Genomic DNA, 19,099 nt, shown 5'->3' with positions numbered 1-19,099 from the left:
GCGGCGGCTCTCGGTGTATCGGGTACGCACTACAGTTAACTTTCTCTCAATTAAGTCAGACGACTACAACTTAGCGCCATCGAAAGTCTCCACCGGCACTGCCTCACGGGTCAAAGCTTCCGTTAATAGTAAAATTGTCTAGAGCTTCCTGAATTTTATTCTGAGCATTTATCGGACTTAAAACGCCAAACACAGTTTTTAAGAAAAGAAAATTAATGAATAGAATTTGCAAATTAAGCTGGAGACTTATGGTACCTCCTAGTGACCTTGTTAGTGTCGATGTTAACCGAAAAATCAGTTAGTAGGTATGTAGGAAACTCTAATTGTAAATTCTTCCGTTAATATTTGTCATTTGATTACAATGGAATTCTTGTTTCCACGAATATATTTAGTCGCATCACTTTAGGTATTCAGAATATTTTTTAAAAAATGTAATGCTTTCGGAATTGTGTATTTTACTCGTGACAAGGCATCTTTGACCCCGCATGGGCCGCCTATATCAGTTGTGAAGCGATTTGTTCCGATTTAAAAGGTATGATAGCCATTTTCATCGAGACTTCGGCCGTCGTCCGTATTTAGTGGATGTTAGTATTACTGGTATTGTTGTAATATTAATAAACTCCAGTAACAACGGAGTACCTCCAAGCGGGCCCATTGGTTTATGGGCAGACGATTCATCGATAGCGTAAAAGTTAACTCAAAGTATGCAGTTTGAACAGCGCCCCTTACGGCAAACGTAGACAAACGTTGCAACTCCATACTTGACTTGTAGGTGAGCTCACGGGGCTCTAACCGGGAGTGTTACTAACATTGGCCCTAGCAAGAGTAGTGCTTCGGAGAATCTACCACCGGATCGGAAACGCGACCCACTGAGAAGATCCGGTGAGAAACTCAGTAGGCTGTGTCTATGGGTTAATTCGCTCGTCGAGCCCTTCGTCGCAAGCGACGGGTTCGACGAGGACGCTGACGGGTGCTTGTGGTACCTAAAAGCACCGTTATTGGATCGGACACTAAGCACACCGAACCCATGTCGCCACCCTTGTGACAGGCGGTGAAATCTCAGTGTTATTGTGTGACGACTGTCCCACCCTTCAAATTGTAGTATAAAGTTAATAAAAGAGTTCACTAAATATTTCATTACCCACGGAGAAACAACTTCATTTTCTATAGTACAGCTGTAGAAACAGGAGCAAAAAAGTCGGTCTTTTTTATTGCCAGTGTCGGCAGAGGTATATCCGGCCTATATGATGGCGAGTGATCCCTGTCGCTCATGGACGTTAGCACAGATCATAGATACACAGGAGATATGGCAAGGAGGCGTGGTGCTTGCGAACGCATCTGGCCTCAAAGCGGCTTGATGCCAGTTTCGGTCATTAGTCCAATGTCAACTTGCGACGTCTTCACTGCTTATTTTTAAACAAATGCCGCGCTGTTCAGTGATTGTTTGTTCAGTATTTTTTTAACAAAATGCCGCGTTGTTCAGTGATTGAGTGTTTCTATGATCTGTGGACGTTAGCATGGCTAGCTGCACAGTCAAGCCAAGCCAATCTATTTAGATCAATAATTTGAAGTAATCTTACCTGAAACATGCTCGAGAATATGCGCAAATATTATTCTAGAATGAATCACAAGATTTTTTCATACTTAACAGACTTGCGTGATGCGTAGTAACCGCAAAGAAATTGCTATAACTGCTCAAAACAGCCTCTGCCAAAAAAAGCCTAATTAAGAATAATGAATATAAAATAGCATCCTTGTGTAGCAATAGTGTCCCTTGATTGTGCCTTTTAATAATTTAATACGCTTTATTATTTGAAAGGTCCTGCACCTGTGCCTTTGCCCAAAAAAAGTCCTGTAGTGCGATCACGTTCCGTCGTCCTGCAATGGAACTGAAAAAATTTAAAATTGATTCCAGCTCTAATTATATCATTAGTTAATTGATTTAATATGTGTGAACCAATTAATTTTGATTATCCACTAAGCAAAAAAGGTAGAACTAAAAAAAAGGAGAAACTCAATTCAAGTTTATAGAAACACAATGTTGTTTTGTGAACGTAATAGTAGATTCGCTTTCAATAGCGTTGTTATAAGATATGATTGCTGCAAATTGCTCAGTTTCTCTTTTCGATAAGTCGAAGACTTCAACTATGACCTTTAAGAATTTTGTATAAAAAGAAAGAAATAATTTGATTTATTTTTGTCGTTTTCTACTGTAGATAAGCTCTAACATAAAAGGCTTCTTTTCTATTGCTTTTTTGGCTGAACATAATCATGGCCCGTCTGGTATTAAGTGGTTAGCGGAACCGATAGATATCACAAAGTTGGTACAATATCCGTTATATTTTAGAGAATCTCATTTTGTATTGTATTGTTTTTGTATAATTTCATGAATGGTCTTATTTTCTTAAGGTCTTATTTTTTTCTTCGTCTAATTTCTTGAAGAGTTCCTTGATAACTACCATTGATAATTTTTTCACAATGTGCGTTACAATTTTGTTTAATTCTTGAAATTCAAAAGGGACAACATGTAAACAAATCAAAAACAATGAAGTATAAAACTTAATGTATAATCATGATATTTACAGACTTATTTTATTTATTTATTTATAAAACAAGTAATTTTATGGCTATCAATTTATACTTATTACAACATGTCATTAATAATTTACATAATGTTAAAATAAAAGCAACAGTATACACGATTACTGAAGATAGCAATAAAATTGTAAAAAACCGCCATAGCACGAACAGATACGATATCGATGGAAAAAGAGATTCCATGTTTTATGTCATAAGTAATTAAAAAATATTTACAAACTTTAAAAATAATGTTTATCGATATAATCAGAAATATTGTAGATAGTTTTACGCGTTTAACGATACACGCCATATTCGTAAAGATGTATAATAATAATTATTATTATTTTGTTTTCCTACGATTTTAAACATTCTCCAAGTTTATCTCTATTATTTATAAAATTATGTTAGTCTAATTAGGATACATAAATATTGTAAATCTATTAATGAAATTACTACATTGGCTACATATTGTCTTTATGCTAGGTTAAATATCAAAATTTAATAGTAAATAAAATAGCGCAGATATTCGTGACAGCTCACAGCGCCGTACTTTAAGAGAACAATGTGTGTGTGTTTAAAAATGAACATATTACATATTTCGAAAATTTCTAAATATTGTAGGTATATAGATGCAAGAAAAACAATTCAAAAGGTGATGTTTACGTTGACCGTTAACGGCGGAAACATGTTTACTTCTACTATACTCAATCATAGATCATATTATAATATAATGCAGGAAGTAGGTAGGTATATTTATAATAAGATATTTGAGTTATAGATCTTTGGAAAATAATTATCTCATATTTACAGTAATAGTGACGGTTGCTTTCAACTGATCTTTTTTGTGGTTATTTGTCCTTGAACATAATAGCTTCATCGATTCCCAACGGTAAACGAGCCCGTGTGATAGTCACGATTACTATAAATAGTACTTTATGACTAAAATATCTAGAATGTTTCCCATGTATTAATTAGCTGATTCACAAACTATACAGAGCGTAGGAAAGCCATTCCCGAAAACGAAGACAGGTGCTGGTGGCAGACGACACAATAACATTAAAATGATCACGACTGAACTACACGCAATGTAATGCAAATATTAGTTAGAGCGCGGTGTCCATTGCGTCATGTGATGCGCGGCGGTGAGCCTAGTCTGCCAGCTGCCTTCGCTTTACGGTTTACGATATTTAATCTGTACATTGTTTATGGTTTGTGTTGAAAATTTTTCATGTAAAAAGTTTTCATGAAAATTAAAATAAGACTTGACCTAAAGGTCTTAGTTACCAGGTCCTAAATTCCTTTAAAAAAAAAGGTGTTGAAATTGAGAATTCCGTCACACCTTGTATATTCGTTTGGTTATTTGAGTATGTGTGAAAGTGTATTTAATCACATACATCCTTTTTTTTATTTATTGAAACAGATCGTAAACATGGCGCTTCCTATCACTAAAGACTTATTCAGCCTTGCTTGAAAAAGAAAGACTAGTTCGTCTTAGTGCCAAATGGTACGTGGTGTAGAGGTTGTAGGTATTGGGGATAAGCTCTGAATCAAATGGTGCGATGGCAAAAATAATATTATATCAGACAATTCTTCACAGCACTCCCCATAAAACATACGGCACAAGACACAAAGAGAACCAAATTATGTCCGTGGGTAAATCTAAAAAAACAGTACAGTTGAGTTGCAATGAAATTTTCAACGTAACATCATTTTGAATACAATAATAACGACATCGTAACTCTCTGCTAATATTATTTCACAAAGATGTTAATGTTAATACAGAACTTTTATAAATATAGAGATAACTACATATATCGATAAACATCTAAGTATTTTTTTCCTTATTTTTAATTGCAAATCTAACAAAATTTATTAGAAAAATAAGTCGTCATTTTGGCTTCCACTTTATTCTATAATGGAATGGTCTCAAGAGTAACCACAGCATACAAACGTTTTATATAGCTCGCTACCATAATAACATCGTATTACTTTTAATTAGTATTACAAAATTGCACATTTACGCCGCTCAACCATCAGTGTGAAAACATTAACATAATAACATTTTGTTACTTTACATATTGCATTGCTTTCAAATACATTCCATTGTAAATTGACTCGAATTCTTGATAACAATTAAATCCAAATTTGTATAAAATCATTTTGCGAATACAAAACATGAAGAACTAACTACAGATCAACAAATTTGGCATAATTCAATAATTCAGGTCGAACATTTAGAATAGTACCTGTGTTTTTTTTTTAAAGTACAATATAATGACATTGCTTTTATGCGATCAAATTTTCATAGAATATTCATGTGTTTAATTACGAAAAACATTACAAAAATGGCACCACTACTGAACAATATGTCGCGTTTATAAAAAAAAATACATAACATAATATAACCAATACCTAACTACGTATTACTCTATAAGAAAGTCATCTATACAGTAATATAAAACGTCGTAACTCTAACGTCGAAAGAGTCGACAAAGGATCACGCAGCAGTATTATTGCTCATTTTAGTATCGAATCACTTTCGTTACACCACAACAAAGACGGAAAACGAATCACGTGAACCGATCACGTAAGCGATCACCGCGTAATCTCACAAGGCGCTTCGACGTTAATTCACAAGAATAACAACTACATCTTTATAAGAGCTTATTATTCGATCAATATCGATACTTCGTTAAGTTTCAAGAGGTTTACCCTAATCCCTACTCTAGTGCGACATGACGTCTAACAATTTGCTCCCGCCGAGTTTGCTCGTGTCGTACAGATTACGCAATAGACAACTAACTAAACGTCTCTTAAAAATTGAGCTCAACACTAGTGTTATCTGTGACACGGCACGACCGTGCGGAGGCGCCCTTAGCAAACACCGACTCTGTCCCTGTACTTGGCAATCTGTATGGATCAGACGCTTGCTACAAAATTAATTTCTCGTAATATGATTGCTTTATTTAGCTAGTCAACTGAATGGAAAATATATGGTATTTTTTTAAAATTCAAATTTGACTGTACGCGTGTTAATTTATTATCTGAATACTCTGGTCAACGGAAGATTTTGAAAACAGAAATTCACTAAATATAATTAATTGAGCGTTTGATTCATCGATCAAAACAGCAATAGTATACAAAAATTATTTTATTATTAAAATTCGAATATACATTTAGGTAGCTACGCATTATTTATTTTTTAAATATGGTAATTTTAATAAACCAAATTATGTTAAAAATGTTTCACGTCGCCTATTATTATAATTTAAAAAAAAGTAATTCTAAGAATTATAATAACAATCTTCAATGAAATCACAAAACGGAACTTCTCGTTCAAGTATGAGTAAGTTACCCATCAACCGCTGTCAAGGCAGAGGTTAGCAAAGTATACCTACTCTAAATTCTGGGATACATTATTAGAAACGATTTTTGAAAATCTTGTGACAGTTAAATACGGGTTTAAGAAACGCATTTAATAAATAAAAGTTAACCAATCTAGCTTAATGACTACGAAGCTAAAAGCGCTATGAATATTAGAAAAAATCACAAATTCTCATAAAGTTACATGGTGGACGAGTGTCTTGCAACTGACATAGTTACGCGCAAACCTCACGATTCGTAACGAACGAGCACAATCTCCACCACGTAATCAGTATCACTAACCTTCCGCGAAGGTCAATACGAAGAATGTATAGGTACGTCCGGGGACTGTCGGCACGAAATGAACCTCCGGACTCGACGACTGCCTTACGATAACTAGACCAACAACAGGACCGCACTGGCGCAGTAGCAGCCGCGGCTCCGCGACGACGGCGCCGCGCGGCTTTAGAACATTCAACCCTTTACCGACTCGACGCGGTGAGCTATCGGAGTGGTCAACGTGGACAAGCGGAGGCGCGCGCACCCGTCCGGCTCGCGGGCTCAGCCGCCGCGCCGCGCCGCGCCGCCCGCTGCGAGCCTCGGCCGTCATGGTCTGTGGAATCTACGAGAAAAACATACATGTTATGTTTAAAAAAGTTTATTTACTGGTGGTAGCACCTCTTGTGAGTCCGCACGGGTAGGTACCACCGTCCCGCCTATTTCTGCCGCGAAGCAGTAATGCGTTTCGGTTTGAATGGTGGAGCAGCCGTTGTAACTATACTGAGACCTTAGAACTTATATCTCAAGGTGTGTGGCGCATTTACGTTGTAGATGTCTATGGGCTCCAGTAACCACTTAACACCAGGTGGGCTGTGAGCTTGTCCACACATACAAGCAAAAAAAAAATTCGAAGTATATGTTTTCACTAGCTTTCTCGCAGTCTCATTGAGTCTGTGGCGGTAGCCATCACAGAACACAAGATATTCGACAGATGCCTGAATCTCGCTTAAGAAATTTCCAAAATAAGCTTGCATATACATATACAAATTCCGAACAACATTCGGATCGTCGGTGGAGAAGATCCTCCCACCGTCGGTAAACCTCCCACAAGTGGTATTTTCAATTTCAGTTTAAACTATCTAATCAATCAGAAATATTTTGTTTTATGTCGATATGCATGTGCATATCGACATAATGCATGCAATGAATATTTTACTGTCCTTTTCTATTCGAATAGATTAGTATTTATCGCCATTCATTATAATTACATATTTATAAAAATACTAAGCCTACTGACCAAAAAAAATCACCCTGTATATACAAACTTCACGAAGCAGCTGTGCGTTAGTGTGGGCGCGTGACAATGACAAATGAAGTTCGTACCTAGTGAGGTGTTTGCTGTCCTCGTGCACCGCCATCTCGGAGCTCTTAAACTCGTTGAGTTCGCGGCGGATCGCGGCCTTGTCCCGCGGCGTGAGGCGAGTCCACGGCTTGTCGGCGCGACGGTCGTAGTCGTGGGCCTGTATGCAAAAGTATACATGATTTTTAAACACCAATAACTTGTGTTTCACATTAATATCGGTTTATAATTGGAATATATTAAAGAAATTAAATTAAATAAATTGGATACAAATCACGCACAGTCATCCGACCCCAATTTAAGATTCCCTGTGCTATGACTGATATAAATACTTGTATGCGTCTTTAAAAAAATACATGTATAGATTAAAAACAGCCAGACAAACAGAAAATAAACTTGTTCACTAAACGAATGTTTGCCCGATGTGGGAATCGAACCTATGACCCTTGACGCAGCAGTCTAAGGCGCTAACTTTTGCACCACTGAGTCGGTCATAATAGTCAGTAGAATAAGTACGCGAAATGCACTTACTTGAGTAACCTCGATGTAGTCGCTGAAGCGGATAATTTTCTTCTCTTTGAGCTCATCTACCGTGGGTCGGAAACTGAGTTTGCGCAATAAGTACCGCTTCTTTTCTTCTTTTTGCTTCTTCTCTTCGGCGGGTGATTGGCCTGAAAATATATATTAAAAATTAGCGGTGCTTATTTTATTGATTTTATTTACATACTAGCGACCCGCCCTCAAACATTATTGATAGCTGAGTCCCGCGATGTTACCCGGCTGGGCGAAGCTAGTCTAAAAGAAAGTAGCCTAAGCTACTCCTTATATCATCAGCTACCTATCAGTGAAAGTTTCGTCAAAATCGGTGGAGCCGTTCCAGAGATTGGCCGGAACAAACAGACAGACAGACAAAAATTGTAAAAAATGTTATTTTGGTGTATATACCGTATATAATATATTCATATGCAGGTAGTAAAAAGCGATTATTTCAATATTACAAACAGACACTCTAAATTTATTTATATGTATAGATAAATAATTCGAAGAAGAAAAAAAACCTTTACTTTTTAAGATGTTTCTTTCGACGAGTTCTTCGGCTGTGGGCCGCATGGACAGACGGCGGATGAGCCGCGCCCCGATGGCCTCCCAGGACTCTTGACGCTCGTGCTCGCTCTGCACCACCAGGATATTCCTGCACACGACGATTCACATCAATCCCGTGCAACATTCTCACTACACACTACATTTATATTTGTTACATACTGACGTAACTTTCTCCCGGGGGGGATACGCAGCACAACAATAAAATTTATTTTCTACAGTTGCGAGTGTGCATTGCCAAACGGCCACGATATAAAATTTGCCGAAGCTCACGAGATCCTGAAAGCGTTTTCATGATATCCGATTAACACACCGCTCTTGGCTGGATCCCAAGCCCCTAATCTGATGTTTAACAACTTTTAATCCGGTCAATTGTATAGAACGCAAACGCGACAACATCCAAGATAAAATCGTGTGGGACTTCAACGATGTCGCAAAATGGACTGAGGTGTACTCTGAAAATAAACAGAGAAACTCCCAATGTCGATTGGTTAAACTGTAACAATGCCAGTGCCAAGAGCGAGATCTCATAAACAGGAAGAAATAAAACATTGATAACAATGAGTCCGTCCATCTGACTGTACTGACGAAAATAACACTCCCAGGCGTGCACCGTAGGCCTGGCGGCTGCGATGCATATACACCGCCTCCCGACGCGAGATCTAGTCTCGTATAAACGCTATCTAGTACACGCGTTACTGACGACGCAATAAAAACCGAACGATACAATCGACCCATTTCCAAAACGATATAAAAACTAGCTGCCTAATGAAATCTGTCACAAGACTAGAATATTGTAAGAATTTAGTGTATGGATGTGTGTGCGTGTGTGCGCGTGTGTGTGTCTGTGTGTGTGTAATTTTAATCCCGCACCCGGTTCCTGAAATATGCGCGCGTCGTCGGCTGTCATCCGTGAAGATTGTACGATAATGAACGGCACAATGACTGACAACCCTCATTAGCCACGCAACGGAGAGTCGGTCGCGACATTGACAATGTATTCTTATGATGTAATAACAACGAGTTTTTCTTTTAGTTTGGCGGAAACAAACTTCACCGCATACTGTGGTTTTTCTATGTATTTAAATACAGAGTATGATAATTTCAAAAGTAGAAATGGAATAAGGAATCAGTGTAGGAACATACCATTGACGAAAATCAATATTCATATGTGTAGCTATCACTACCTAATCTAGAGTAGAAGGGGAAGAGGTCGACCGAAGAAGACATGGATGGAGTGTGTGAATGACGATATGAGAGAGAGAGGAGTGAGTATTGAGATGACGATTGATAGAAGAGAATGGAAGAGAAAAATTAGCTGTGCCGACCCCACCTGGTGGGATAAGGTGGAGACCAAGAAGAAGATCCCTACCTAATCTGTCGTTTAGTAATCTTATATTTAGTGGATGCGTAATGTAAAGTATACAAAACTCTGGCGTCCACACAGGGCAGCTGGCGGACGCACTCCGCGCTTAGATTTTGTTTTCAATATATTAGGTTATTTTTTATTTATTTTACGTTGTCATCGTACTCTCAAGGATAAAACGTTCGGCGTCCTCGTATCAATTAATGCTACTATGTATAAATATCAAGTTAAAATTCAAATCCCACAAGCAGGTACAAATGTTCTTAAAGAAGCCCGTAATTAACATAAGATCACGAAGGACTTCCACGACGAAGTAATAACAACATCAATAACATCAAGTAATTTAGGTAGTTCAAAATAAGACCTCGGATACATCATGCCGACACACCACAACGTTGTCGGCCCGTAGGGCACCTGCGCAGTGCCACAATGATAACACTAAAAATCGTTACAGATTAATTATGCTTTATCACTGTTTTGTGAGTATTGCTAACTAACTACCTTTGCTACTATTGCTATCCACACGATAACATATATATTCCTAGTTGAAGAAATGAATATTAATTATTGGCATTTGCGATAGGGTAAAGTTTGCATGTAAAAGCTGCTGTGTCAGTTAATGCTTCACTCAATTACCTATTTATGAGTTCTTGTCTGTCGGGTCGCAAAGCTAACTTGATGTTTAAGCTCTCCTTTCTCGCTAGTTTGGCCGCGACTCGTTCCGACTCGCTCGTGTAGTCGTCCCGGTACTCGCCGTCCCAGGGCCTGGCGTTCTCCTTGTTCTCCATGGCGTTGCCCACGCGAATCGGTCGACTGCTGCATAAAATTAAACATTTTCTAAAACTAAACTATTAACAGTAAACCGCGTTATATTTCGGACATGCTCGTTTCTCGTATTCTCGTCGAAGCGATAACAGAAAAAAAAACAGTAATTCCTTTGGCATTATTTTCCCAATACTTTCTTTGTTTGGTCATATCTTTAATGTTTCTGTAAACTGTTGACTCTAATGTACTATTCTCTTAAAAAAAGTCTTAAAATTTAAGCGCACTTCAGGAAGTACACTTAAATATTAAGTTTTTTTAATGACCTATATACCTAGTTGCGTTATTTACTGTCACAAAAATAAAGGATGCGTGTAATTTGCGGTACATTGGAAGATCAATATTTGTGAAAACATATTGTTGGCTCTTAAAAGCCAGATTTAGATCAAACGTTGACGTTGATTTGTTTTAATTGACTTCAATACGGGCTTTTTTATCTATTCCGAAAATTTGTTTTGTATTCTGACCAGTGATTATTACATGTTTCGTTATCTGCATTAAGAATTTTTGTGCTTTTAACAAATAAAGCCCAAACAAATTTAATCTATTCTCTATTCAGTTTGATACGAGTAGTACAATAATGAAGACTGTGAAGAGCGGTCGTTATTTGGGAGAATAATTGGTTTCCAATTAAACCAAAAAATAAAAATTAATAATAAAAATCATAAATTCTGACTACACGGTACTTTATGTTACTATGTCTCTATTTACTTCTAATTTAGTTTTTGACAGTTAAAAGGTAATAAATAGTGCACAAAATTTTTTTATGACATTCCGTGAAAGTCGTATTTGGATATTTTCGTTCCGAAAGTCTTGTTTTGTACGTACGTATGTATTTCAATAGCTATTTTTTCCGGAATCTAATTTAATCGTGTTTAAGTTTAAGGTTTGTAAACAATAATTAAAGAAGCTTTAAATTAACTATAAACATGTATGCTAAGCTATTCAAACAACTAAACATTTAAATTGATTAAAATAAATGCAATTAAATTATGTTAGAAATGAAACATAATAATTTTAACACACATAATAATAATAAACATGCAACACAGAACGACATTTAGTATAACAACATGAATGAAGTTAGTTTTCTATGAAATGCGTAGATTTTATCGATAGTGTAATTGGTCAATCTAATTCATTTGGATCTGGACGAGATTATCGACAGGAACAATTATACAATGAACTTCAAAATTGATAGTCTTGTTCTATTAAATGAGCCAAACAATCTTAGGTATTAGGCAGAGGCTTGGTTGTGCCCCTGACCTTGCTGATGTCCATGAGCGACATTAATCGCTTACCATTAAATGAGTCGTATATTCTGTCTGTTTACAGCGACAATAAACGTATCAAAGTTTTTTTTTTATTGCTTAGATGGGTGGACGAGCTCACAGCCCACCTGGTGTTAAGTGGTTACTAGAGCCCATAGGCATCTACAACGTAAATGCGCCACCCACCTTGAGATATAAGTTCTAAGGTCTCAGTATAGTTACAACGGATGCCCCACCCTTCAAACCGAAACGCATTATTGCTTCACGGCAGAAATAGGCTAGGTGGTAGTACCTACCCGTGAGGACTCACAAGAGGTCCCACCACCAGTTCTCGGTTTGGGCTTTTTTTTTCACCATTTGTTTTAGTCGTAAAAGGAGATGAATAAATAGAAGAGGGAAGGTTTGAAGAGGGAAATATGAGTGGGAAGCGTGCAGAGCACGATGCATAGAGTAAGGCGAAGCGGACCGTCGGCAGGTCTGTCGGCGGCGCGAACAACACTGGCGCGTACAGAGAGAGCGTGCGACTATTACCATATGCGGATCCTGGGCTTAGGCGGCGGCCGTCTGCTCGCCGACGCATGGTGGAAATAATAACACGATTACACTAACTCCACAATTACCCTTGTACGATTGTAACATCAATGCCAATATTGAAAACTAATCAATTATATTATTATTACATTCCATGTTTAACTATAGATTTTTCAGTACACCCAAAATCACAGATTATTTTACTATTTTAATGAATATTATAATACTTTTTTATATATGAGTGTAATTATTAGGAACGACTATTCAAAGTGAGACAACGTTAATTTTTTTGATATTATAATATGTAGATAATTATGTTTTATAATTTCATAGCGTAGTATGTGAATGAGTCATTATGATTCGTGATAGATTAGTGAAAACGAGTCGTAATGGATACTGTATACGTAATATAATCGAGTGACAAATGTGCGAGTACTGACTTGAAGCTGGCGTGATGGTGGTCTTGACGCGCGGCGAGCGGCGTGGCGGCGGGCGAGGCGGAGGGCGCGGGCCGCTTCTTGAGGGCGGACTTGAGCGGCATCGCATTGTACAGCGGCTCCTTCGGCGGAATCTCCTCGATCCTCGACGTGTCACCAGCAAGCGCCAGTGGCTCTACGTCTTCCTCCTCTGGATCATCCTCCTCTTCGGCTGTAAATTTAAGGAACGTTAAAAACATTTTTATTTCTTTGATGGGTGGACGAGCCCACAGCGGTTACCCGATCCCGTGGACGGAATGGTATATAGTCGACGTCGCCCTAAATACGTCGTTACGGATTCTCCCGATCCATTAATGGTGCTTTTAGGTACCTCATGCACCGGTCACTGTTCTCGCCGAACCCGTCGCTTGCGACGAAGTGCTCGACGAGCAAATTAACCCATAGACATAGCTTACTGAGTTTCTCGCGGGATCTTCTCAGTCAGTCGCGTTTTCGATCCGGTGGTAGATTCTACGAAGCACTGCTCTTGCTAGGGCCAGTGTTAGCAACACCCCGGTTTGAGCCCCGTGAGCACATCTACACTTTAGTCTATCAGCATAGGTAGGGAAACGTAAAAAAAAGGGCTCACAGCCCACCTGATGTTAAGTGGTTACCAGAGCTCATAGACAGTTATAACGTAAATGCCGCCACCCACCTTGGGATATAAGTTCTAAGGTCTCATATAGTTACAACGGTTGCCCCACCTTTCAAATCGAAACGCACTACTGCTTCACGGCAGAAATAGACGGGGTGGTGGTACCTACCCGTGCGGATTCACAAGACGTCCTACCACCAGTAATGAAATATAGTAAAAACACCACAGGCAAAACTTAGTTAAAAAAATCGTAGTCGCTGTGTAATGAATGCGACACCCGGTATATTAATAGTACTGTGTAATAGTAATTAATATGTAGCGATTATGCACTAATTCTAGGGCGTATTATAAGCCGAGTACCACAACTCTGCCTGTTTCAACCGCAACGTAGTCATCCGTGTCAGTTACGTTAGGCAATTTATTAATCGCCCAGTCGTCAATGCAATGAACAAACAAATACTGACGGTACAATGAACATGTTATTTTGTTAAGCCAGTTGTTTACATTATACAAATTAAAAAATGAAAGCTTTATTATACGGTGGTAGGACCTCTTGTGAGTCCGCGCGGATAGGTACCACCACCCTGCCTATTTCTGCCGTGAAGCAGTAATGCGTTTCGGTTTGAAGGGCGGGCAGCCGTTGCAACTATACTTGAGACCTTAAAACTTATTCTCAAGGTAGGTGGCGCATTTACGTTATAGATGTCTATGGGCTCCAGTAGCCACTTAACACCAGGTGGGCTGTAGCTCGTCCACCCATCTAAGCAATAAAAAAAAATACAATACGTTATGAGTCCATATAGGTCAGTATAGTATTTTCTGTGTCTACAGCGAAGAAATCACTCATAGCCATTTGCGGGCCAAAATAGACGTTAGTCCAACGCAATTGAATCCCCACCCTTAAGTTCGTAGGAGTTGCAATGGCATTGTAGAGCGCTGTTAATCCCATAAAACAGAACGGATCGCAAATTCGTCTGTTCATACGCCAATGAACGTTCAAACACATGAAATCTTAAATAGGGCATCACGTAACAAATTTACGTGTTGACACTAGATTTTACGGTTCGATATTTTCGTAAAAGAATTCGGAATACTCTTAGATCGATACATTACTACTAATAGTTGTGCGCTCTCGCTACGCGTTGAACTCAAGCCAAGATCTTACAAATTGTTTTTATGTTACTAATCATATCAACGAGCACGTGTCGCGACCACATATTTCCGTTTTTATGTTGTCAAATAGTTTTGATGTTACTATTGCGGTAAGCTTCCGTTATTTTTGTATTGAAATTAACAGGTTGTACACGTCGTGATCGAAAAGATTGGAAGCGGTTTGTAGTAGTATCAAGATATGCCAGCACCACTCTATTTCTGTACCAAAATACGAATAAACTAATGCAAATACTCACAGTCGGAGTGAGGATGTTGAGGCATCGTGTGTTGGTGGTGATGTCGCGTGGGACTTGGTGAACTGAACATAGGCGGTGGGGGAATGGGACCAATTTCCGATAAAGCGATGGGTGGTTCAGGCAGTTCCGACAGAACTAAGGGTTCTTCTCCATCCCCACCCTCCCCTCTCGTATTGTAGCCACCTACTGCAGACGAAACGAATTATGTCTTTAAAATCTATGAATTATTACCATTTATTGAATAGTTCAAATAGAATCTCTCTTAAGTTTGAATTTTAAAACAGTCGGTAACTAAAAATAAATAAATCCCGGAGTAAGTTTTTTACTTTGTTATTTATTATTGGTGAGGTCAGAAGATCCGGTAAATAAGTCTTTCTGATTCTAAAAATAACATTTACAAACAAAACATCTGGCTGCACGTATTATTTTTAAATTTTAATTAGACCTAACGCAATACTCACCTACGTCGCCTTGGTAACATATCCGTCGAGGATGTTTACCGGCAGTCAATGAGTTTGGCCTTTCAGGCCTGGTCGTTTCACCACCATTTTCCAATTTATCTTTCTTTGGTTCTGAAAGAAATACAGTGTACCAATTAAAAATGATTTTTCATGCTATTGAAATAAAGCTTAATATACAAAAAACAAAAACTGATAATTTTATCAGAAAGGCAGGAGGAATCTATGACATGAGCAATTGGTATATTTTGTCTTCTTCCTCAAAGATATTTGTGAAACAAACGGTGTAATAGAAGCTCTGGTTTTAACATTTCCTTTGAAATTGTTTAAAGTATAGTGTTATGACCTAGTCAATCGTAAAATCGACTATTTCATTTTAGAACGAAAGCAACGGAATCACCTTGATGTACTAATAAATTTTACTGATGACAGACACCAAAAAGTGTGGTGTATAACATAAAATGTAATATTATCGTGTACCGGAAAGCGGTAAATTGAAGTTATTACTGGCGTCATAGTGTGCATGCAGCGTCTATGCGGAGCATCTGTATGAGTTTACTATGTCGATGCTCCTAATAATAGAAGTTAGATGAGTGAAGGCACGCGCTTCCATTCACCACTGCGGACTAAGCGTCGGCGGCGGCCTTGGCCCCGCCATGGAACTCTATTAATGCTTCACTACAAGACCTAGTAGATACGCAATTTTATCACGAGTTCGTCACAATCGAAAAATATAAATTTTATTGCCATTTATAAATTCATCAAAAATCAAGATATTTTTTTTACAATACTCGTAATATGTTATACATTTTAAAAGTTTATTTTTTCTTTACATCTTTTAATGATAATTATGTTGTTATATTTGCTGCAATCATTCTTGAGAATAAAAAACAATTCTCGAAAGAGTTTCTTCGATACTTTCAGTTTTAGTATGTTTGTTATTGAATGGCAAAAGTTGGGATGAAGCAATAGGTAAACAGCGCAACTGGTAACGCTGGCTTCGCAACCAACTCGCATGTGACCTACTGCTAAATGTTACTCAAAATGTTTCAAAGATACTGTGAAATAAACACAATTATACATTTTTACACGCTGTATTTGTAATTAATGTTACTGATTATTATAAAAATTGTCATATCATCTGGGTTTTTTTTTTATAAAATGAAACCGTACTCTATTCATATATCATATTCTTTTGGGTTAATATAATTTGGAAGGAAATATAGAAATACTATATATTTATTATATTTAAAGAACTATATTACTGCCGTTCACTCAACAAAAAAGGAAGATGCGCGATCGGTACAGGCACAGCATCGTTCCGATCGATGCAGCCGCCCTTGGCCGAGCCGCCCCTCACCCACCCAAGGACATTGGGGGTTGCAACATTACGCAACTTTCGCAACACGTGTTTTCAATTCATACCTATTTATGATATTGAACATTACTGATAAACTTTAATAGAAGAAAAAAACCTTTTTTTTGTATGTGGAATCTATCTATATATATATTAATACGTGAAGCAAAAACTTTGTACCTCTTTTTACGAAAATTGCGCGAACGGAGGAGTATGAAATTTCCCACACTTAAAGCGAATATAGAGAAGGAGTGCACAATGCTAATTTTTTTTTTAAATAATGCATAAAAGATACATTAAATCAATAAAGAAAACATTACACACACACACATGCATATGACTTATTGCATAAAGTCTTGAGAATAGATTAAATATTGTTTGTCTTTGTTAATATTTGTCTAAAGTGTAATCTTGGCGAAATCTGTGATTATAGAAGTATAATAGTCTTTGACAATAGAGCCGTAATAATGTTCAAACTTATACTTTCAATTAATGATAGTCGAATTTCGACTACTGCGGGACCACTAGTAAACATGCTCAATGTCAAGAATACGTATTTCACGCGAAGAAAGAATTGCTCGTCATACCGCGTAACAAACACGTCGACGAAGATGCGCTCATTATAAATATACACATTTCGTACGTGAAAAACGAGAGCACGCTTACGCATCTGATAAACTATACCGGGGACCGTTTACATTGCGAATTTAACAAAATAAATTAAATTCAAATTAAACAAATACATTCTTTTCTAAAAGTTCACTGGAATTAAGAGTTCCTCCCACGCCTACCTAAATTAAAATACCGATCTAATCTAATACCCATTTTTTAGCCAAAGTTTTTATTTGAAATTTGTTTTTGCTATGTGTAAGAAAAGTTAACGAAAAGCAAGTAAAAAATGTGGAATTACGAAAACCCAATTTTATTTATATATTTCATTTATCTTAAATATAATTATAAAAATAAATAAGTAGGTCGCAGTCGGTTTATTTGCTGGCTGATGAAGAATGTGTAGACGTTAAGAGAACACTATTTGACGAAAAACACGTGGGACGGCCGTCTCATTTACTGTTTTCCGTAAGGAATTATTAGTTTAATTCATAAAATCAATTTAAGTTTTATCTCGATTCAACTATACTAATTTCAATAATGATTTTTGAAGAACAAAATATTATTCGACATTGTGGCAATTGACTATGCTTATTTATCTGATCTATCTAAATTGACTTTTTATCTCAATTATATCTGGCATTACAAAAAATGATTTATAGGTCAGCAGAAAACACATTCTTGCCTATTTCTGTTCGATAAGTGTATTGCGGTCAGGTTTGAATAATATAAGCGTACTGTTTGTTATTCTTATGTCTCAATCTCACAAACTGTATACGGTATTCACGTTACGTTGTCCGAATCGATGCAAAGATTGACGGAGTGTGGTCGTCTGTACATATAAGCTAATGGTAAATAATAATCGTTGGGTAACGTACCACTAATTCATCTATAAATATATTGTACGTGAAAATATTTGGCATACAGTAAGGGTTTTCAGTAAATTGGCCATAATATTTAATGTATTGCGATGTTTACTGGAAACGAGAACCGCCTACAACGAAACAAACATCGTTATAGGGTCGCTTGTTGGATGTCAATGCAGCAGTTAGGAGCGGAGCCCCTCACCCGGTCAAGGGCGTTCCGAGGCCATCATTTTATTCCATTGCAGGAAAATCGTTTTCCCTCGCGCCCGTGTAAAGTATTTTAATATGCTTCGTTATTTATCTTTATGTAGATTTTTATTTAGAGCACATATTTTTAACAGTTTCAATTAGCATATTAAAAAAAATAGAAAAATTCAAAAGTTTTTTTTTTGTTACAGGAAACCTTATTTCATTGTTACAGGAAGCTTATGACAACGAATGGCGGCGATATGTATAATATATTTTTTTTTCGTGTTTTCTGTGCACGTTGTGACTTAACGGAATGTGGTGATTGACATTCAGGAGGGCAATTAAAAGTACGTTCGTTTGCTTGTACCGACCGGCGGACTCGAGGCATGCCGCAAATAGTTTCACAAGGCCATGCGACGGTTGTTTATCGACAACTACGCCGGCGCCACACTTCGATACATTACCATACAAATAAGCATCGTTATTTATTTTTTTCTCACTCAGAGTTCTAAGGATAAGAAGCTACTCTTTAATGAAAATATTAGTAGGTAGTACTTAATACACAAAACCATATTTTTAATGATTAATAAAACAAACAAAAGGAACAAACTAAAACGGACAATACTGTGAATAACACTTTTAGACTGTGTTCTTACAATGGAGGTCCGATAATTAATTATGAATGTTGTTACAATAATACGAGATATAATAAAAATAAGAACACATACCTACATCAAAGAGTAGGA

At 37.3% G+C, this 19,099-nt stretch overlaps 1 protein-coding gene across 12 annotated transcripts in view; it reads right to left on the bottom strand.

The window, feature by feature from the left end:
- Positions 1-2,551: 2,551 nt before the first annotated feature.
- LOC101743970 (phosphatase and actin regulator 1) overlaps positions 2,552-19,099 on the bottom strand; it is a 62,289-nt gene continuing 45,741 nt past the window's right edge. For 6 of the 12 annotated variants that reach the window (XM_038013269.2, XM_038013277.2, XM_038013279.2 and 3 more), the window contains 9 exons: positions 15,336-15,446; positions 14,875-15,060; positions 12,835-13,042; positions 12,395-12,427; positions 10,407-10,586; positions 8,368-8,495; positions 7,835-7,974; positions 7,327-7,463; positions 2,552-6,565 (listed from right to left, as the gene is read on the bottom strand). In XM_038013269.2, coding sequence (XP_037869197.1) covers positions 6,550-6,565; positions 7,327-7,463; positions 7,835-7,974; positions 8,368-8,495; positions 10,407-10,586; positions 12,395-12,427; positions 12,835-13,042; positions 14,875-15,060; positions 15,336-15,446 — 1,139 coding nt within the window. In that variant the 3' untranslated portion in view covers positions 2,552-6,549. The remainder of the gene's footprint in view (positions 6,566-7,326; positions 7,464-7,834; positions 7,975-8,367; positions 8,496-10,406; positions 10,587-12,394; positions 12,428-12,834; positions 13,043-14,874; positions 15,061-15,335; positions 15,447-19,099) is intronic. The other 6 variants (XM_038013271.2, XM_062670646.1, XM_038013275.2 and 3 more) reach the window with 2 other exon arrangements.

This window comes from Bombyx mori, chromosome 10 (genome assembly GCF_030269925.1).
Source record: "Bombyx mori chromosome 10, ASM3026992v2".
NCBI lineage: Eukaryota > Metazoa > Arthropoda > Insecta > Lepidoptera > Bombycidae > Bombyx > Bombyx mori.
The sequence above is the reverse complement of the archived record's forward strand: the minus strand, read 5'-3'. Positions and strand labels throughout refer to the sequence as shown.